The sequence below is a fragment of the Notechis scutatus genome, chromosome 2, assembly GCF_049901735.1.
Source record: "Notechis scutatus isolate UNSWTSFEM ecotype Mainland chromosome 2, rNotScu1.2, whole genome shotgun sequence".
NCBI classification, from domain to species: Eukaryota; Metazoa; Chordata; class Lepidosauria; order Squamata; family Elapidae; genus Notechis; species Notechis scutatus.
Window position 1 is genome coordinate 174,331,321 of NC_142010.1, and position 23,221 is coordinate 174,354,541.

At 38.0% G+C, this 23,221-nt stretch overlaps 2 protein-coding genes across 3 annotated transcripts in view; one reads left to right on the forward strand and one right to left on the reverse strand.

Moving 5' to 3' along the window:
- SLC49A3 (solute carrier family 49 member 3) overlaps positions 1-7,694 on the forward strand; it is a 33,265-nt gene extending 25,571 nt beyond the window's left edge. Inside the window, exons 7-10 of the mRNA XM_026672984.2 lie at positions 1,978-2,130; positions 3,171-3,328; positions 5,836-5,948; positions 7,435-7,694. Of these exons, the coding sequence (XP_026528769.2) occupies positions 1,978-2,130; positions 3,171-3,328; positions 5,836-5,948; positions 7,435-7,586 (576 nt within the window). The 3' untranslated portion in view covers positions 7,587-7,694. The remainder of the gene's footprint in view (positions 1-1,977; positions 2,131-3,170; positions 3,329-5,835; positions 5,949-7,434) is intronic.
- Positions 7,695-19,488: 11,794 nt separating this feature from the next.
- Positions 19,489-23,221, reverse strand: part of DGKQ (diacylglycerol kinase theta) — a 93,679-nt gene continuing 89,946 nt past the window's right edge. For both annotated transcript variants that reach the window (XR_015747972.1, XM_026672848.2), the window contains 3 exons: positions 22,354-22,465; positions 21,531-21,683; positions 19,489-20,531 (listed from right to left, as the gene is read on the reverse strand). Coding sequence is in view for 1 of the 2 variants with exons in the window: in XM_026672848.2 (XP_026528633.2) it covers positions 20,433-20,531; positions 21,531-21,683; positions 22,354-22,465 (364 nt within the window). In the remaining variant the exon portion in view is untranslated. The remainder of the gene's footprint in view (positions 20,532-21,530; positions 21,684-22,353; positions 22,466-23,221) is intronic.

Below are 23,221 nucleotides of genomic sequence, written 5' to 3' on the forward strand. Positions count from 1 at the left end.
GCTGGTCATCCAGGGTTTCCTGTTTGGGAAGGTCCGTATGCGTTTGTCCACAGTGACATTTTCTACACAGGTCTTCATGTAGAAAAGCACAGTCTCTGTGTATAACTCGAAGTCCTGTTGTTTGAAGATGCTCCAATCTGTGCGGGCAAAACAGTCCTGAAGCTGGGAGAGGGCATTTTCAGGCAAGCATCTAATAGTTTGACTGCTAGGTTTTGTTCTCTTCCTAAGGGGGGTGTAGGCTGGTAGTAAAATCAGGGTGAAATGATCTGATTGTCCTAAGTGGGGAAGAGGTTTTGCTCTGTAAGCATGCTTAATATTTGAATACACATGATCAAGTGTGTTTTTTCCCCTGGTTGGGCACTTAACATGTTGGTAAAGTTTGGGGAGCAGAGTTTTTAGGCATGCTCTGTTGAAATCCCCAGCAATGATGTGAACGCCCTCAGGATGAGCTCTCTGTTGCATGGTAATTATGTCTTGAAGGTGACTGAGCGCCATGCTGACATTAGTATCTGGAGGTAAATATACAGCAGTGATGGTAACTACTGTTTGCTCCCGTGGCAAATAAAACGGTCTACACTGAACAGTCATCATGGCCTCTAAATCTGGTGAGCAATGGCTGTTTGTTATTTTACTGTTTGTGCACCAGTCTTTACGTACATAAATAATTAGGATCCCTCCCCTTCTCTTACCAGAAGCTATATTGCGATCTTGACGGTGCAAGATCCGGTCCGCTAGTTCTACTTTGTAAGCTGGCAAGAGATCTAACTTCAATAACCGCTCCCAAATTCAGAGAAGACATTGGAAGGGCATTATATCTCAGCCATGGAATTCTGGGAATTGAAGTTCACACATCTTAAAGTTGCCAAATTTGAGGAAACGTTGATTTAAATAAATAACTTCTGCCATTGAGGTGAAGTTGTTATCAAAACATTAAGGCGTATTTTGTTAGATTGTCTTTACTGCCAAAGATTCCTGGTTGCAGCCAATAGCCCACCATCTACTCAGCTGAATTCATTTTATTTGCAGTTATTATTGTCTAATCGCTGTGACTTTTATTTCTCTGGTTGTGGTTAAGTTTTGCTTAACTAATGTATTTGCGAAATAGAATTCTGATAGTATCGGTTTAATTGGATGAGCACTTTTGTTATCAAGTTTTTCTCCTTTTTTGTCAATGTCATAAAATGTATTGTATGGTGTATTATATTATATTGTGCTCAGAAATTGTGCCACATGTTTCAGCTGTGTGCCCTGCATTTCAAAATCACCCATAAAATGAAGATCCAGTTTCCCCCAAAAGATAACATCTAGTTTTTCCAGTTCTTAGGACATTAAAGGTGGGAGGTTAACCACAGATCACTTAGCTGAACCCAGGATCTCTCCTGATAATCAGTTATAAGACTTATGAGGCTTCTATTTTCCTTTTGAATTTCCCCTAATTTCCAGGTTTCAATATATTACCAATATCACTAACTTGAATTACTGAACTCATTCTTCTAGATATACATACAGAGTTGGTTACACACATTTAAATAGCAATTGCACTTAGATTTATTCACCGCTTCATAATGCTTTACAGCCCTCTCTAAGCAGTTTTGAGTCAGCATATTACCCCCCACAATCTGGATCCTCATTTTACTGATCTCAGACAGATGGAAGGCTGTGTCAACCCTGAACCAGTCAGAATCGAACTCCTGGCAGTCGGCAGAATTAGCCTGCAATACTGCATTCTAACTACTGCACCATCACAGCTCTATACTTTATACTTTCTCAATACTTTATCTCAATACTTTAGAACTGAAGTAACTGAACTGGAGATCCAAGGTATCTAGTTCCTTCAATGTACAGGTGTTTCTAAAATTGTTACCGGCTTGGTGGTTATAATTTTAGTCATAAATCCAGCGATTAAGAAAAAACAGAGTACTACCCTTTATTCCTAAAATTGTTCAACTATGTGCCCTAATTCAATATCTTGTAAAGTTTTTTGCAGGTTTGACTGGAGCTTTGTTCATTATATTTGGGCTCATTGGTGCCTTCTTCCTTGGACTTTATGTAGATAGGACAAAGAAGTTTACGGAAACTACCAAAATCAGTTTTGTTCTATCTGCTTTGACTTGCATTGGATTTGCAGTGGTAAATATATTTTGAAACTGAAATAATGCTTCTGTCTGCCCTTCTGTAGAGAAAATGAACCTTTCAGTTGAATAAATCTCATCCTCTAAGTAATAGTTAACCATCTAAATCTTACAATGTGATTATTAACAGAAGCGTGTTTTCCATGTAACCATAGATATTTAAGTAAGGACTGATTAACACTTAATCCCTCCAGTGCCAAGAGATATAATTAAGATTGAAATATTTTCACTTTCACTCTGATACTGGAGAAGGAGATCAGAGGAATATTTTGAAGATAGAGTAAGTAGAATCATTGCACTTCTTTGATCCCAAACTATCTCACTGAAGTCTTAGGAGGATAAAATAAAATGAGTAGAAATCTGGAATAGAGAAATAAAAACTGAACCCATGTCAATATTTCTTATGACCATCTAATCATTCCATTTTATTTACGAACTTTTTAACTAGCATAAAAGTTCTCATGAGCATACTGGTGGTTAAACTAATGCCAAGACATATTTTGTGGGTCTGAATCACTTACTATTGCTTTAAAAACTATTATTTTTGTAGAACTGACTTCCCAAATTTGCATCTTCAAAAAGAAATGGGGCTTCACTTCCCAAAATTCCCTGTTGAAAGTTCCATGTTGCTTTTCATGTTTAGTTTACCTAAAGAGAGAGCCGATTTTGGTATAATGGTTTAAGCCACTAGTCTTGAGACCAGGAGACTGTGAATTCTAGTCCTAATTTAGGCCCAAAGCCAGTTGGGTGACCGTAACCACTTTCAATGGCTAACCACTTTCAAAACTTTTGTCTAGAAAAAAATGCATGGGTTTGTTGACTCAGGAGTTGCCATTCCCTCAAATTAAATATTATCTAAAGAAGTAAATCTAAATGGTTGCATTAGTGTCAGAGAGAAACTGGAGAACAGCATTGCCTAATTTGCCATACTCAGATATAAATGTGTAGCATGGCTCTGGGTGGCAGGAATATCTGCTGGACATAAAGCTGTAGAGACTTCCCCATTTGCTATGGTTATGTTCTCTTCTCTTCCTGTAGGTATCTCAGATGAGAGAACAAACCTACGCTGTGGCAATATTCAGCAGTCTTTTTGGGCTTTTTGGATTTTCTATCTATCCCATCGTGATGGAACTAAACGTTGAATGCTCTTATCCTGTGGGAGAAGGAACATCATCAGGGATCATTTTTGTGACCAGGTAGATAAATAAGATTCATTCAAGTACCCTGTTTCCCTGAAAATACGATCTACCCTGAAAGTAAGTCCTAGCTTGATTTTTACATGTGTGCCCAATATAAGCCCTACTCCCAAAATAAGCCCTAATTAAGATCCCGCCCACTCCAGGGTGCATGGGTAAAAATTAAGCTAGGGTGAGAATGTGGGGTGGTGGAGATGCCCTCCTACTTACCTTTGGACAGTTGTAGCCAGGCCTCGCACACCCCGACACCTGCCTTGCTGGCCCATTTTTTCTGTAGGCTGCAAGGCTGGCAAGGCTTTCTTGAAGGCCTCTGTAGCTGATAACAAACCTCTGGATCGACCCAGAGCTCGGTTATTGGCTGCAGAGGCCTTCAGGAAAGCCTTGCCGGTTGCAGAACAGGAAGTTTCTGAAGGCCTCTAACAGTGAAAAGTAGGCCAGGAGCGACGCTCATAAGTGAGGTTAGTCAGTGGATGACATCTCCTGAAAATAAGACATGGTGCCTTTTTTGGTGGCAAAAAAAAAGACAGGGTCTTATTTTTGGGGACACATGGTAATTGAAATTGGAAATGGAAAATGGAAATTGATCTTCTCTGGGCAATAACTGGACTCATTTACTGGGCTTTAGGACACTTGATTTGGGTTGGGTTTAGTGTGATGTTAATTCCAGCCATTGTCAGCAAGTCATAGTTTATGGCCCAGCATCACATGTGAACCAAGACCCTTGGGCTTTAGGCTGTTCAACAAAAAATGCTGGTTGAGGAAGTTTGTGGATCTTAAAGTTGGCAAGTTTGAGAAACACTAAACGAATATATGATTTCCAGGAGCAATGATTCTTTTTGCCTTTGAAGCCAGTAGGAGTCAGAATTGCCCAAATCCTGGAAAACCACTAATAAATTTAAATAACTTGTTTTTCTTCCACACTTTGGAAGTGAAGCCAAACAAAATCATTTCTAAAAGGATTTGTGCGCAATAGTGCAGGACATTGCAGAATAGAGCCATTAAATGTTTCCCAAGAGGGAACGGCTCTTTCATCTTTGCCTTTGTTTAAACTCTTGTTTCTCATCTCTCTGCTACATATAAATCAAAATGCATAAGCTGTGTTACAAAACAGGTACTTTATTCAAGTCACACAAGGTTGAAGAAAAGAAAAGGCTGTGTTCGTTCAAGTAGAAAAGACTTCACGGAGGGACAGTGCAAGAAATTCTTATTAGGAAAGTGTGATTTCCTTGGTTACTGTAATTGCTTTGTGCATGTTTTCTGTTTTGTTTAATTACAGTCACCGGTTCTAGTAGTAATATACCCACCAACAGAACAGTATTCTTGTGGCTTAAGAAAAGCTATGTTTTTCAAACTCTTCCCCTGCTTCATTATATATATATAAAGCTACTATATATAGCTACAACTTTAAAAGCACCACTACTATGACGTGGGAAAATACCGAACAAAGCTGAAGGCCATACATGTAAGTACCTGAAAACTTAAGAAAACATATATATATATATATATATTTGTTTTCTTAAGTTTTCAGGTACTACATGTATATGTCGGCTTGGTTCGGTATTTTCCCACATCATTGTAGTTGTTCTTTTAAAGTTGTAGCAACGCTTCAGCAGAATCTCATCTGCCATCATCAGGCTTCTGTATTGTGTCCGTCTGTGGGTCAGACTTTTACAGTGGTTTCAGATTTAAATTTGGCAGATGAGATTCTGCTGAAAGCTGCTACAACTTTAAAAGAACAACTACAATGCGATGGGAAAATACCGAACCAAGCCGAATACCATATATATATATATATATATATATATATATATATATATATATATATATATATATATATATATATATATATATATATACACACACACACACACACACATATACATACATACATACATACATACATACATACATATATATATATATAAATAAATAAATAAATAAATAAATATAAATTCCTGGTAAAGAAGGGAACAGGAAGATTTCCTACTTTTTCCTTCCAAAATGGGAAGAAATCTGACATCTTCAGCGCATTCTTGTTTGGCTGTGGTAGCTAGAAATTTTGGAACATGCAGTCTTATTGATGCCAGCTAAGGAAAAAAAAAACTAGGTTAGATTCTACAGTAGATCAATAGCTAGGCCAGGGGTGGGCAATCCGCGGCTCTGGAGCCGCATGTGGCTCTTTCATTCCTCTCTGCGGTTCCCTGTCACCGGTCAGCTTCACAGTTGTTAGGGCTTTTGGTTAGAACAGGCAGAGGAAAAAGGATGCCGCGCTAGGAGGAGACACTACAGACTTTCGATTGGCTCCAGAATTGAATGGGAGGCTTCTGGCTAGGACCTTTGTGGCTCTTTGAGTGTTTAAGGTTGCCAACCCCTGAGTTAGGTCATGCTGAAAGTCTATTTTAAGCCCCGCAGCAAATCTTGGTTGTGAAAGCTGAAAATCTTGCTTCAAAGTAGGTATATTTGAGATGTTATCAGCAGATGGGTAACAGTCAGTTTTGTTTCAACAGCCAGATCCTAGCAGTTCTCTTCATACTACTCTTCCAGAACCTGGCTGTGGAAAAAAAGAATGCCCCTTTCTCCACTTGTGCTGCATCCTTAGGTCCTCCAATGGATTGGTCAAGTAAGTATGTCCCTTTGAATGATTTGTTGGCACATGAACATTTGGACTAAAGTCGCCAGCAGATTCTTTGCCAGCATCAGGGAGGCCTAAAGTTGAATGAAATCCTAGTATTGCTTATGGGCTTTTTTTTTAATGGCTTAGTCTATTGACTTTTATTGGGGACGGATGAAGTAATCAAGGATCTTAGGAAAATGACTATATTGGTTTTCTACCCCAAATCTACTCTGACTGCTATTTGGCTTGGATGAAACTAGGCACCAGACTATAAACCAGGTGATTGTGAGTTCTCGTTCTATCTTAGCCATGAAAGCTGGCTAGATGACTTTGGGCCAGCCACTCTGTCTCAGCCCAATTCACCTCACAAGTTGTTTCTATAGGGAAAATAGGAGGAGGAAAGAGTATTAAATATATCCTGTCTTGAGTTGTTGATAAAAATAATAAAGGTGGGATATAAAAGAAATCAATAACATGTCTGTTACCAGGACAGAAGACAAACTTCTTTCATCTTATTGTTTAGACCAGGGATCCCCACTTGGCACCTTTAAGACTTGTGGACTTCAACTCCCAGATTTCCTCAGCCAGCTATCCTGGCTGAGGAATTCTGGGGGTTGAAGACCACAAGTCTTAAAGTTGCCAAGTTTGGGGCCCCCTGGTTTAAACCATCTCTGGGCAATCATCCAGGTGTGCAACCCCAATTCCTTTTGAAGGTCCCAGCAGCTTCTTTGATCAAGCTACTTAAGTTTGATGGTACAAAATAGTTGTATGGTATTCTATTAAACTGTTATAGCTTTTTTTAAAAAAACCCTCCAAGCTCCTTATTTAAAAAGTGGAGAGAATTGTGACCCTATGGTGCACTCTGAGCTTGGTTGTGGTTTGCTCTATCAATGTTGGCGGGAGTTTTGTTTTCTTCTTCGTAGTTGATTAGGTTGGTGTTTATTGTTTGTTTCACTTGGTAATTCCTTGACTGAGGAATTGTTGGCCACACTAACATTTATGATAGCCTCACCCACTCTCCATCAGCAGCTTTTGGTTTGCCCAAAATTAGGAAATGTGGCCTTGGTGCCAAAATGTCTGGGTTTAGTGTGTCAGCGTTGCACATGTATAGACTTGTTTTGTGTGTCTTATTTGATGAACTTATTTTGATTTGTTCATCAAATCTCAAACAGGACATTATTGTGTATCATTGTATCTTTGGTTAAATGACTTTCTCGTTCTGCAATTTTAGTAAGTTTCTTGAGACATATGTTGTTTTACAAAATACTAATACTAGCTCAGTAATAATAATTCAGACTTCAACTGATTTGGGTAAAATCCCCGTAGTTTTAAGTATTCAATATATTCTAGTTGTATGCATTGCTCCTCCCACTGAGATACCATAGGTAGCTAAGTGGAACTTATTTAAACATGGTTTAAGAACTATTGGGTTTTGTTTCTATATATTTCAAATATGTTCAAATGATGGAGAATATCCATTTTTTTCTTATAGATGCAACACTAGTGATGGCTGGAATCAGCACTGTGGCATGCTGTTTCTTTATCATTACATTTCACACTAATTACAAGAGGATCTCTGCAGAAACATCTCAAAGCTTTTCCACCAACAAAACAGAAGATGAGGATGTTGTAGTAACAGCATGAGATGGAGTATTTCTAAATGAACTCTGGACTAAGCTGTATGCCTTACAATCAGTTGACACCTCAGCACCCCAAGTGCCATAAACTCAATAAATTATAACTTTGTGATAATTGACTGTAAAACATTGATTCTTTTTATTCCTTCTCATAGTTGAATGTGTAAGTGGCATGGAAGGAAGGAAGGAAGTATAAGGCCATGGAATCATCAAGGAAAGAAGGGAAGGAGGGATGCAGAATCAGGACATAAATGCTAAGCTCTGTTGCATTGTCTTGATTAATGGAGGACAAACAGACAATATTGGGAGCAGGGAGAGAAAAGAAAACTAGAGATTCATAAGTATTCATAGAGGGAAGACTGAATCACGGATTGACAAACTGAACCATGCGCCATTCTAATAGGCAGCTTCATTCGTTGCCATTATGAATGGAGGCACTTTTTCAGAGTTAGAAACAAGGATTTTCAGTTAAATAGAACTTAATCTTAGGCAATGATGGTTAATCGCAACAAAGTTCTGGGTAATCACTCCTTTTCTTCCTAGAAAGCTGTGTAGAACTGTGGGTTCACCCAGGATAGTATATGGTTTGTTTGGCTCCACTTTGCACTATACCAAAGTTTATGGTGTAGTATGATTTATGTACGTGGCTAATTGTTGCTAAGAAAGTAGATGCTTGAAATATATAGAAGCAAAGTATTTCAGGTCTTCTAGGACATCTCATGTCCAGGGTGATTCAGTGGGAGCATTTACGTGCAACTGATATACTGTAATTGCTATGAAGGGCAGAATTTGGCTGTTGGGAAGTACCATCCCAACCATGGAACTAATAAGCTTACAAAAATTTCATGGATTGCAGAGAACCATCAACATATCCAAGAAGGCCATGTCTCCCCAGTAGCTATGGGATATTATTCGATGGGACAGTGGAAGGGAACAAAACGGAAGAGCTCTGAAGAAGTAGCTCTCTGCTGCACATCATTTGTTACAGATCTTGAAGTGTTTTGAATGATAAATGGGAGTCCAAGTGTTCTGTTTGTTTAAACAAAGTAGAAAATGGGGGAGGCCAATGTATCATATCATCTATGAACAATCTTATGGATAGGTTTTAGAAGAGTGCATGCATTTATTTGCTCAGGATTATCTGTTACTTTGACCAGATACTTTGAAGGCTGCTTATGAGTTTTCCTGCAGCATTAAAAACACAACGGACAAGCATAACTAGGTACAACAGAAATTTAACTGTTATATTTGTAACAGAAAATTCTAGGCATATCCAGTAGTCACAATGTACTTGATACAGAATATTTTAAATCAATGCAAAATATACAATCAAAATGCAACCAAACATAAATACATAGCAAAAATATATATACAGATCTCTTTTTAAGGTTATAACCTGAAGACAAACATATTTAAATATCGAAATAAAAAAAAGCATAACTTATAAATAATGTTTACAGTCATTGCATTTCAGGACTGCTACTTCAAAGACAAAGAGTTTGCAAGGCAGATTAAGTAGAAAACTAGGCACACAACAAAACTAATACCAAAGAAACAAGTAAACAAGTTGATGTGCGTTGCTAGCTTCTGTTTAAGCACTGTGGGGATGCTCTCCTAATTATTAGAATTTCACAATTGTTCGGGAGCAAGTTGTTAAGCGCATATATTGCAAAAAAGCAAGCACGGCACACGACTCCGTTGGCCACACATGATTTGTATGTTAGAAATAGGCCTTTGCCACAAAATCTTCTCTTATTTAATAGAAGAAAGTTCAATGCATCACCCCCACCCCCATAGTTTTCAAAGGCAAGGCTCCCTTCTGTGCCATCTTTTAGACTATGAATACATAAATGTTTCACACTGCCACCCTGTGGGATCAGGGGACTGGGTCACTAATCCAATGCTGATGTCAGCAAAGGTCTATCACCACCTCTCTCTTCTAAAGCAAGGCAGCTCAGGGCAGCAGGATGGAGGGGAAAAATCAGGAAGATCTACATTTCACAGCAATTTCAAGGGGTGCCAAGTCCACCTGGCGCCATAAGGAGAAAGTGCATTTGACTGACAGCTGCAAAACGTAATCTTTCTCTGGAACTTCCTAGGCCTCTCATTTTGAATGAGGAAAGCACACTCCATCCACCTGAGGATCTCTGTGTGTGTGTCAACCACAGGGGCATGCCCAGAGAGAAAATATTTAATGTTTCAGTTGCAGTCGAGAATAGCACAGCAGTGAACAGTTGTGTATTAGGTATGTTCAAAGGCATCCCCTGTGACCTAATTCTTTACAAATGGCAATCATATCCCCTGAACTACTTTTGATCAATCATCGTCTTTTCGGAACTGGCTTACGAGTAATTCCTTTGCAAAGCCAGAGAACTCTACTTGACCAAGGAGGACTCTTAGAGATCTCCAGGAGGAAACTACCAACTTGTTTATTCCGAAGAGTCTTTGAGTCAAAATAGTTAAACTGCAGTACAAAATATGTAACTGAATCTTCAGGCAACCACGGGAATTAGAGGCTTACTTGGTTACCGATACAGCAATCAAAGGTGGTTTTTTAAAAAGCGAAGTAAATATATACTATGCAAAAACAAAGCAATGGAGACTCTTTGTGCCTCATTTTACCTATTTGATCAGGAAAACAATCTTTCTGAGTGATTTCTGGCTGGGGAATTCTGGGAGTTAAAGTCCACAAGTCTTGAGTTGCTAAGTTTGGAGACCCCCGGATTAAACCATCTGAACCTGCTACAATTATCCCATACAATTTTCCTAATTTTCTTGGAAACCTTTTCTTGGATCAAAGATTCAGAACTATAAATGCTTAAAATACCCCCCTAAAATATCAGTGTAAGATGGTCCTTTGTTCTGAAAAACTTTTCAGATGCTTCTAGGAGTATATAAAACACTAATCCTAACAGGCTTATAGTTTCTTTATTTTGGTCACTGACCAGCAGAACAAGAGTTTTGAAAATAGGATTATAGCTGTCCTGTTGCAATAACAATATAAGCTAACTACAATAAAATTATCTAAATTTCAATTGCTACCAAGTGACTCATATTGCACAGCTTGTTCTGTATAAGATGTACTGTATTGTGACAAAAAAACCAAAAGTGACATTGATAAACTTTTTCTTACCTAGAACCTTAGCAAGTAATTTTTCTTTCGCCTTTATATAATAGAAGTCAATGCGTCTTTAGAGACCTTTTATGTTAATTACAAAATAGTGAACAACATTATTTTTATGACTTCTTTACATTTTTGTTTTGGTACAGAGCAAATTAGGATTCTCACTTATTTCTTGAACAAATGTTTATTTAAGCTTGCCAATTTGGCATATAAAATTTACATATCTGATAATCTTGCATCAGGCTTGTTCCTTATTTCTATAGATAAAGGCAGGGCAGCTTTTGAAGTGAATGGATAGATGCCAGGAAGATCAATTACGGAAAGTAATCACTTTTCCAAGCAAAACAGGCTGCAATTACTAATTTTATTTTCTAAAAACATATTTGAATTTCATGTGGGGGCAACATGATATTTGAGAATATCAATAGCTATTAAGCTTAATATACCACTTTATACAGCCCTCTCTAAGTGGTTTATAGAGTCACCATATTGCCCCCAACAATCTGGGTCCTCATTTTACCAACCTCGGAAGGACGGAAGGCTGAGTCAACCTTAAAAATGCTTCTCTGACACAACTGATCTCCTTTTAGTCCCCCTAGGTAGACTAGACCATGAAATCAACTCCATTGAAAGGCTAAAGCTACCTTTTAAAATTGAAATTAGATATAATAAAAGTAACATAATCTTGCAGGTCTGATGGTGTTGTGCCTCCCCTCTCCTTATAGTTGAATGAATTGGGGACTTGTCTGCCTTCTGAACATTATCTGGATTTCTGGACTTTAAAAATTCTTTACCCGTTTAGCCTAAGGCATATCCAGCAAGGTCTAATTCCTTACTCTCTACCCCTCTGTTCATGCAGAGAAACCCAGAGATTCAACAGGACTCATTTATCCAGAATTACTAAGTGAACAGATTATAATAATATCTATAGATAGACAGAAAATCAAAGCTAGCAGCAATTCATATCTATAGAAACATGCAGAAAAACAACATGCACTTAATATTTTCCTTCTTGAAAAAAGATCAGTTTTATACATACCAAATTCCACTTCTCTACTTAATAGTGAAAGATTTGTGTATTGATCAGTGTAAATGCTCAATGGATATACAATATGTTTACACTACCAATGTTCACCAAACAGGGTTTCCAATCATCTTCACATATAGAGGACTTAAGCATATGTGTCTACTCTATGGCAACGGCATATATATGGGTGCTACATATTTCCTACATGGAAGCAATATTTGTGCAGAAAATGTGACATATACTAGACTTGCTAGCTGAAATGTTATCTGAAATAAAGATATTGTGGACATACCTTTTACAAATCAAATCAGGGAATCCCCCCAAAATAGACTCTTTACTTTTCTATATTATTATTGATGAATATTTAACATAAGATCTCCATCAAAATTTCTGTAACTACGTATAAAACCCTCCTTATAAATTATTTTCAGAAAATATAAACCATCTAGTTAGTTACAAATGTTTAGTCAATATATAAGTCAGTACAAATGCTACAGACTCTGAATCTTCAGATGAGTCAAAAGCAGCACTTACAGCTTTGAAGAGCATCTTAAGAGACCAATCAAAAAATAGAATTTTACTATTAAATGCAGAAAGCAATGAAAAGCAGTGCACTAATATTTACAATCAACAGTCATAACCCCGTAAATATCAAAGCCACCCACCAAATGACATTAAATTGTGTTTTCATGTTCTATGAAGGGATTTCTATCTAATGAAAATTACAGACAACCAAACTCACAAAAAGTAGTTATTTTGCAGTAGTTATTCCAGTCTAAAGGGTCATAACCTAACCCATCCAAGTTACCAAAAGTCAAACTGATTCTATCCTCATTTAGGTTCTGTGGTTCATTTCCCACTCGCCAAAATCACTTCCCAAAGTTCATGAACATTTGTGGTAGGCAACAACTGCAGGTGCCCATATCTTTTCTTCATTAAAGCAAACTGTAGTTTCGTAAGCCATTTCAAGTGAGGAAACAGTCTAGCAAAATGAAAACCTCACTTAGTAGCACTCAGACCTTCAACCGTCTCAAAGTCACAACAGTAAGGTAAAATCTTGAAAGATCACTAGCCAAACCTGATTAACTTATGAAAAGAACATTATCATCACGGTAATCCGTTCTCGTGGAATTGAAAGGCACTAAATGTACACACGTGATCCAAAATGGTGTCAATTAGCTTTCCCCAACCTACTTTTCAACCTATTTCTTGAACTTCAATTTCCATCAACAACTCCCCACCCCCCAAAAAAAACATGGCTGTCCAGCACACTAAATGGGTGCCAACCTGGAGATAGCTTGTGTAAATCCTATTCAATTCAAGGGTAATAGCCAATATTCCTATTCTTAGACTTATATCTTCAGAAGGCATGTCCAACTTTGGCATCTTTAAGGCTTGTGGTCTTGAACTCCCAGAATTCCCCAGCCAGTTTGGGGGATTCTGGGAGTTAAAGTCCACATGTCTTGAAGTTGGCAAGGTTGGACACCTGTGATCTACACTAATGTCCATAAAATGAACTTCACATTTAAAGGACCAAAACAGAATTCACCTGCCAGAACTATAAAACTGGAATGCAGAGACTGCCATTTTGAGTGCATAGACCCAACACAAATATTAATGGTTAGTATAATTCTTATTTCCGATACTGCACTAAAAATTATAATTTCTCATGACTTTAAACAGTAATTTTTATAGAAGCTTATAGGGAAATTTCCATTTATTTATTAATATCTTACAGAAGTATTTGCTACACCTAAGTCTATTTGGAAGGAGAAGTCAGGATGGTGAATAAATTCACAAATATAGCAGAATTACAAAGCAGACAAGTTAACTATGTACTGGAGATCTTAACCCTAAAATGCACATTCTTTTCATCTAGGATTTTAAATGCCAGGCAAAAATTTTGTAATAACTACGACAAAGCTTCTCTTATATTTACAAGTGCAAAATTAAGGAAGTGTGTAAACAAGAGACGTCTATATTATTATTACATTACTAGGTAGAGTGTGAAAATAATTCTTAGCAAGCCTGTGCCAAGACCAATTTCAACATTCACATTTTTGTCAATGTGATCTGGGCTTATACAGAGTTTGGTTTATTTTTACTTCTGAAAAGCTTGCCCAATCTGCAAGCTAAGCAGCCTATCCATACAGTGTACATAATAGGGAACATATACAAAGACGAATTCACTCTTCCTTGTTAAAAATTATTCATGCCATCTTAAAAAAAAAAAACTTCCCAAAATCAGGTGCGATTCATTTAACAACTGTCTTGCTTAGCAGCAGAAAATTCTGATCCCAATTGTGGTCTTAAGTTGAAGGCTACTTGTACTTCTATTGCTTTCCAGTATTTCACTACGGTTGAACATTACGCCCGACAGTTGCTTTGTAAATCACAGGCTGTTGGAATCAGATAGCAAACTATAATTACAATTTGCATTAACTCATCGCCTGCTCTGGTTTTCCAGTGACGCAAAACCATAGTTAGTGCTCAGTGGAGGAAAAAAAGCAAAAGAGAGAGCATGTTCTTAGGTATCTAATTCAACGTTTGCAGAGTCAGCGACATTTGTATTAGGCTATAACAGTCTGAGGCCAACCCTCATAGCTTATATCTTTGTAAGAAAAACTAATCCTCACCACCAATCACATCACCCTAACTTGGACGTTTCATGGGTTTCAAGGGGAACCGGCAGGGAAGTCCCTCCATTTCTCAAAGAAAATGTCAAAGGCACGCAGCACAGAGGGAAGCCTTTTATAGTGCAAAGAAACTTATTCTTTTTAATGCCCGAGTATATCAATGCAGCACTTCAAAAATCACATGAGGAAAACATAACACACTGATGAAGGACAGCAGCTTTAGACAGTAAGGGTGGCATGGTATTGTCACTGGAGGAACGGAGCCAGCACGCATGCATTTTTCCTCCTTCAGCATTTGGAAACGGGGAGTAATAAGGAAGCGAAAGGCAGCAGGACCTCTGGAAGTTTAGGAAACCTATTTCATGCTACAATTCCATTAAACTTTCTGGAACATTGTGCTTCTGAAACTTGGCATGCAATCTAGGGGGACTCTAGAGCTGTATAAAGGGGCAATTTAGCACAAGCGTAAAAGGCACATAAGACATTCTATGTAGTTTACTTTTTAAGCATCCCGGCTACAATCAGCAATGTAGTGAAAAATATGAAGCAATATATGCCCAAATAATATTTTTGTCTAATAATCTGGATGTGTTTTTTTTCTGAAAATGCTACAACACTGCACATGTCTTATGTTGCTGCGTGAATAATATTTAAAGGGCAGCATATTTCAGAAAATGTGTCAAGGACAAAAAAGATGTGCTCTTTGTTATTATTTTTGTATATTTACTCAGAAAAAGTAGTGCAACCAAAACTATGTACATGTTTCATGCAGACAAAAGAACTAAAGCTAAGTCCTATTTTAGATCAGTTAAAGTGTGAAGAACACCTTCAAATTACCATGAAAACTAACGTAGCATGAAATGGTTTATGTTTAGATGAAATATGTGGAGGGCAACTATGAGATTCTCGGGGGGGAAATGCAGAAATATTAAGGAATTGCAGAAGGTGCTACAATCTCAACCCACCCACCACCCACTCAAACACACTTTTTTGAGAATCAAATGCTGCACAACTTTGGGGACATATTTAGACTGATTCACAGATTGCATTAAGCTGTGATTTATTTAACCATGGTTTATTCCATAAATACATGAAATCACAACCATGATTTGCAGCCAACAATGGCTAGATGCGTATGGCACATTAGATTAAAATAAAGCAAGCAATATTTTTGGCTTAGTGCAATGGACCCATCTAATTGTAATTGTCTTCAGTTAATTGTAATTGTCTTCAGTTAAATGCAATGGACCCATCTAATTGTAATTGCCTTCAGTTAATGTAGGCTTTTCAAATAGTTGGCTATGCAGATTTTCTATTAAAGAAACAGTCATGTGACTTGGGATGCACTAAACCAGTTACATCAATGTTCTCTGAGTTGAATCCAATTTTGTCATTCTACTGATTAGTGGGAAAGTCTGTTCCCTTCTAAGGGTTCAGAACTAGAGAGTACCCAATGTGCAGACTAGGCAGAGAGATCTCAGAGACAGTCCAACACACCGAGGCAACACATAAGAAGGACATTGGAATAGCATATGTTGAATGACATAGCCAAGTAGCTGGGATTGTGTGTAGGAACATCTGCACAGTGCAATGGCTAGACCATCTCAAGACAAGATGGGAGATTTCACAAAAAATCAAGGATTACAGAGTTACAGGGTTAAGATCCTGTAGGACTTCCATATCCAGACAAGCAGGAACTGGTCAATCAAGTAACAGACAAGGACCAAAAGACAACAGTGGTGATAGATGTAGCAATGCCAAATGAAAACAACATCAGGAAGAAGGAGCACCTGAAGGAAGAAGTAGAACAGATGTGGAAAGTAAAGGCCAAAGTGACCCAACTGATCCCAGGAAGAGTATCAGAAGATTGCAGTGCTAGAAACAGCTAAAATATTGCACAGAACTTTCAAATTCCCAGGCCTTTGGAAGAAGACCGAGATTGGGGAAGACAAATACTACCCATAAGGGTGAGAAGGATTTTTGTTGTCGTTGTTGTTAAACGCTCTCAAAAAAAAAAAAAAATTACACAGAGTTTTGTCCAGGCAGCTGCTTGGACTCAAAGCTGACTTGAAGGCCCCACCCACAGAGACACAAACACAAAAAGAGGTAAAGATGATGAAGAAAGAGATCAAAGATTACTTTGTGCTTAAGTAGTTAAATTTCATTTTCATTCTGAGTTCGTCAGGTCATGTTCGCTAAAGTCTAATTCTGCATGTTGGTTTCCACCACACAGACTTGGCTGGTTTAAGGTTTAAAAATCCTAGCATCATCTGCCAGCACCTTTTATTTATCCGTATGAAAAATAACTGAAGAGTTGTTTTCAGTTTTGTTGCTAGTAGCAGAGATAACTTACTGGCTGATGACATCAGAACTCTTATACATTCCTTAATAAGCCAAAAGCAACCACAGTTGAAGTGGAGATGGTCACGGCTAAGAATCGTGTACACCAGGTATGTTCTAGAATCTAGAGCAAGGGTCTTCAAACTTGGCAACTTTAAGACTTGTGGATTTCAACTCCCAGAATTCCTGAGCTAACAAGTCTGGAAGAGGAATTCTGGGAGTTGAAGTCCACAAGTCTTAAATTTGTCAAGTTTGAAGACCTCTGTTCTAAAGTCTTAAACAAACCATGATAAGCATGTCATCAGAACATGATCAGTGTCTCTCCCTGAGCTAACACACACATCCCATAACAACTTTTGCCATTCTTTGGATTATGGGCAAGTTCTAAGATTTGATAAAAGAAAAGCACACATATGATTTTGATATTATGAAAACTTCGGAACTCCCAAAATAAAGCAAATATTATATTACAAATATTTTAAACAAATATTCTCATTGCTATGCAACATTTTATGGTCAAACTTCTAAGAAACCAAAAAGTCTAGAATCAAGTCACATGTTAAGAATAAAAAAGCAATTGTAAGAACACCTTTTACAAAATATTCACCATTCTCCAATATTACATTGGATGGCACAGCATGGAGATAAGAAATACTGTAAACTGCAACACGCTCTCACTGGTTGGAAGACTGGTGCATGAAAACATCTAGTTAAAGAACACTAGTGAGCACCACACAATTTTTCTTTGCCATTATTTGCAAATATATATGAGAGATGCAAGACACACAGAATGCCAAAACAGGCTGACAAAGTTGGGGATGTATTATCTACAAGAACACGCTATGTCCATCCATCCCTGTTCTCCTGGGAAAATACAGCAGCATTTGCAGAAGCAAAACAATTATGCTTTTGAAAGTGCATTTTTTTCTAAACCAAAGCAAATCCTGCAGACCCTTCTGAGCTCCAATGTTTACTAGACATTTTCTAATTTCCTTCTATTGCTATGCGTAAAATGTTAAGACATTCATTTTTAAAGAGACTTGTCACCACTTAGTAAGGCTTTATCCATTCTAACACATGTGGAAAAGATACTATAACAGGCACTACTTGCACAAGCACATGATTTCTTGAATATGAATGAAGATGAACCTCTATCAAGTTATTTTTCAAATACACAAAGACAACTTCTGCCTATGATCTGGTCGCATATCATGATTCTAATCCTGGCTACTGCTACTCTTTTGGCATTCAGGGTTAATTACTACAGTGTGGTACAATTCCAACCAGTTAGACACCTAAAAATAGGATACCCCCGGCGAGGTGGTATTAGGCAGGAAATTCTGGAGAACCAGTAGCGGAAATTTTGAGTAGTGCTGAGAACCAGCAAATCCCACCTCTGACTGGAGATTTTAAAGTATTGTTCCCCTACCACGCCCACCAAGCCACGCCCATAGAACCCGTAGTTAAAAAATTTGAATCTACTGCCCCACCCACTTTTATTTTCCTTTTGCTACTCCATATGAAACAGTACCCAATTTATTCCAACTGCCCATCTTCTAGATGCTGCTAAACTATTCTAGGCAATATGCTTGTGATGAAGGACACTAGAAGTCTTGAGTTCAGCAATAGTTAGAAGAGCCACACATTCACCATCATTTAATCACCTGAGTCCCGGACTTAACGTGGAATATTTTTCACTTTGGTGTGGTCACAAAGAAGTCAGAGATTTATGCCACTGTTGTTTTCTGGTTTTTTTTGTTTGTGATTAATTGAAGCTTAGAAGTAACTGCAATTTGGAACTGAATTCAAGCCTTGATTGTGGTCAACCACAGCTTATCTAAGTTTTGAAGACATGGCAAGTCGCAGTTCATTGAAAATGAACTTCATTTCAGATATATCCAAACCGAAAAGGGGCAGAGGAACCAAAGCTCCAAATATCTTCTGTTAGCCTCTGAACCCAGACTACTTATTTCAGGGGTGGGGGAAGGTTATACAGGTAGTTCTCGACTTACAACAGTTCATTTAGTGACTGCTTGACGTTACAATGGAACTGAAAAAGTGACTTATGACCATTTCTCAGTTACTACTGTTGCAGCATCCTTATAGTCACGTGATCAAAATTCAAAACGCTTGGCAACCGCCTCCTATTTATGGCAGTTACAGTTTCCCAAGGTCATGTGATCCCCTTTTCCGCCCTCCTGTCAAGCAAGTCAGCGGGGGAGCCGGATTCACTTAACAACTGTGTCACTAATTTAACAACTGCAATGATTCACTTAACAACTAATAACTAATAAAGGAGGATGTCTGTAGCTCAGGGTTGACATTTGTAGCTCAGGGTTGACATAGCACTGGTGATGTTACCTAGTTGGGTAATGAAATGTCTGAGAGAAAACAAGCAAGCTCAGAGAGCGTCAAGGAGCCCTCGCTTCACAAATGTGGCAAGAAAAGTCGTAAAATGGGACAAAACTCACCTAACAACTGTCTCACTTTGCAACAGAAATTTTGGTCATAAGTCGAGGAGTACCTGTAGTGAGTTGACGGCCAAAACTATGAATGATTGTTACAGAGGGAAAATAACACCACAAAATGATAATCGTGAAAACAAGCAAAAAATGTCTTATGTACTGGCCAATAATCAGTTTCTTAATCGCAAGGAAGTCTCTATATAGGATCTTTGGCACCATCAGCACAATTGCCACCTTCAGAAAACACAATCTATTCTTTGTTTTTAAAAAGTTCAAAGTATTTTAACTGAAAATAAACCAATGTGTAATTTTATTTTCTGCACGATCGTTTAATATTTATCAAATAAAGGTTGAAATAAATTAGTTGAACTACATTGTGCTTCGTACCCATTCTGAGTTTGATATTTCGGCAACAGTCTGAATGCTGACAGAAAGAGAAGGCTAAAGACTGAAATCGGGAACACTGACTTGCAGAGCAGAATTAGAGAAAAGAAACACATGCGATGTATTAGAAAATGAAAGCTTGCAGGTCTTATAAAAAAAAAAATCTGTAAACTATAAAAAAAAGTCAAAATTATAGGAGCTTTCTTTTCTCTCAAAATGTTTCTTGTGGTAGTGTAGTGAAAGTGTTCGTGGTGCATAGATGAAAACTCGGAATAGGCCACAGTTAGCCGTTATGGGGAGAATTTTCCTTCTCCCGCATCCTATTAAGCGTTTTCTTTGCCAGTTCTTCAACGAGAGCTCTGTTCCGTGTTTTAACAATTATTGATGAAAAAAAGTATGAGGAACATGTGGATTGCACGCAGGTGAAGAGGGAAAGGCAATGGGATCCCTTGTTGTGTAGATCAGGGGTCAAAAAAAACTGCAATGAAGCCGGCCCAGTGGAACAGAGTCTGGATTGCATTCCTGGATTAAGTCATCATAACTCTACCCTACTTCAGGAACTAGTTCCCAAATGATATTATGGGTTCTTTTTGATTTTCACTCAAGTTATTTATTTTTCTCTGGACTAGCTTAAATCCTTCAACAGAGTGGCTGAAAAAGGAGAAAGAATGTACTTTTCTAAAAGGCTCCCTAATACAAACTCCTCCGATCCACTCCTGGGTACAACCATAGTCTCATGTCAGTTACATGGCTACTGAACAATGAACATGGAACAAGAAGACAGGCTCATAAACGACCTGAACTATGCAACAGTATTTTGCCAGACAGGTGTCATCTACAGTAGATGTGCAGCATTTGGACTCTTGAGTATCTCCCATCAGTGCCCTGCTTCATCAGTCAATGTGCTCTCGCTTCTTGAATCCTTTGTGTTTCCAGTTTTCTTCTGTTTCTGTTTTGATTTCTTTAACATATGGACCTGCAAAGATCACACGTACAAAAGAAATCTGACAATTAAAAATCAGACAATTATGCAATTAAAAAAAAAATCTTAAAAAGAGGGAAGGCCTAGCTTTTGTTTCTAAGGCGTTGGCTTAACATACCCCAGCCTCCCCTAACTGGCATTACCATTAAGCCAAGAATTGTAGTAGACACGGCAACAGGAAGCAATCATTCCAACATGTGCTCAATATAATACATTGGAGACGGAGAGAGTGATAGGTAGCGGGAAAACTTTTGACAAGCTATGCATACAGAAATAATATGGTGTACATTCAGATATTCATTTGATTCTGTAGACTGAATCCTAGAAGAAAGAGCTAGCTCTGACTATGATAACAAACAACTTTTGGAACTATTATCTCATTAACTTCAATCGTGAGAAGGACCTTACAAGTATATTGAAAAATGTTGTACTCAAAGAAAACTCTGTATTTGGGAAGGAAGAGAAAAGGTTAGGTTGGAACCTCACATTTTAGTTTTTCATGTACGTATATATTGCATGAGGGAGATTTAGTTATGTATGCTCCAGCCTGCAAACTTAATGGTACAGTGAGAACATGACTTTTGAGCAATAAATCAATTATCATATATAGTCAGTCTCCACTATGCCTTCTGCAAGCATACCATGATTTTCTGGGTTGATTAATCCATTCTTCCCCCCCCACCCAAAAAAACCAACCTGAATACATGATAGGACATTCATCTGACATGCAGGTTTATTCTACCCTCGGTAATATATATTCCTGAGATATAATTCTGGTTAGCTAGCCCAAAAAGCCTCCAATCACAGCAGATCAAGAAGGCTGAAGGGAAAAGGCTACAGCTCTTGGCATTTCTAACAACTAAAATACATTATATTTCAACCAGATCCATCTGGCTATATAGTCTGTTAAGTACAGGAGCTGAATGTAGTTACGTTTTTTTCCTTCTTTTCTACAGTAATGATAAAACGTTGGACACCAAACATATAAATTACCTTTGGTCCTGCTGCAGAAATAATCATCTGACCTGGTGGTTGAATCCAGGGCTCACCATCTACTTGGACAGGAATTGGCTTCCGAAGTGTCACACGGAAGTAGGAGCCTTGGGCAATCCGGATGCCAGAACGGAGACCTCCTTGAACTTGACCCTATTTGGGGGGGTGGGGGGGAGACGACTAGTAATCAAAACATCTTTAAAAAAAAAAGGGTCAGGTCTCCTTTGAGATCTATCACTGGGTAACCGATTCTTTTATAATTTTTATAAATGCATCACACATGGAATTTCTCCCAATTATAACCTAGAAGTAAGGATACATTTTCTGACAGCGAGAACAATTAAACCTGCTTCCTGGAGGTTTAGATGCTCCCTCTGTCAAAAATGGTGTAGGGTCTCTTGCTTGGGCAGGGGAGTTGGACTAGATGACCTACAAGGTCCCTTCCAACTCTGTTAATCTGTTAACTGCGGGAGGTTTTCAAACATAGACTGAATAACCATTTGACTGGGACAATATAAAGTCTTCCTTGAGCAAAGGGTTGGACTAAAAGACCTCCAAAATCCCTTCCAGGCCTATAATTCTATGCTCTATAATCTCCAAATATGCTTCCATTTAAAGTTACAACTATCACACTGAATTCCCTCCCAGGCATCACCATACTATATTCCTATAGCCTTCTCTTTCAATATACATACATCTCAATTAATTTACAAGTGCAATTGTTTCAGGTCAAGTCAATTAGCACAAATCCATTATACCCCCCTAAAAGGCTTTAAATGCAAAATAAAAGCTATTAAGAGAAGTCAAGTGCACTTCGACTTACCATGTGAACAACTCCAGTGACACCGACTACTTCTAATAAGCCATCATCAATTTTTGGTTTCTCAAACCGATTGTCATTATCAGAACCCCAAAGATCAGCACCTGATCCCCAACTAGAAAGAAAGCGATGAAATAACTTTAATTGTATTTATTTATTTAGAAAATTCATACGGCTGTCTATTTTTACATATGTATCTCCGGGTGATTAAAAATAATGCACTAATAATAATAAAACAGCTGGAACATGGTATTGGCAAAATCACGGTCAACTGCAAAAGGCAGCTTTATGTGAAACAACTTACATTCTGTGAAGGTACCCTTAACACCACCAAACAACATTTGCCTATCTCAAGTCCTTGGGAAAGCCTTGATAAGTAAATAAAAATGCCAAATCCAGTCTGTGTTGACTGTGTGACAAGCCATATTTAATACCTCTAATACCTTTTTATTTCTATAAGATGTTTACTTTGGAGCATTTATTTTGCAGAAAATTAAAACAGAAAAAACAGTGTACAAACAGTACATACAGTACATGTAGTTTCCCCCCAATGATACCGTAATTATGGGCATCATACAGGGACATTGTAGCAACTTGAAAGAAAATAATAAGTATTTAATCATCAGAAGACCAGGTAATATTTAGATATGGTCTCCGCTCTTGTCTTGATGACCTGCAGAGGGAGCTTGAGAGCAGCAGACATACTGCAAAACCTTTTAGGTAAAATGAAGAGCAGTCATAAATCCTATATTAACCCACAGAACTTTAAAGACCGGGCCACAAAAAGAAAACCTCTGTCCCAACATACCAAGTCAACCTGTGAAGATGTGCTAGCGTTTATAAAGAAACAAACAAGAGTTTATTCAGAGGT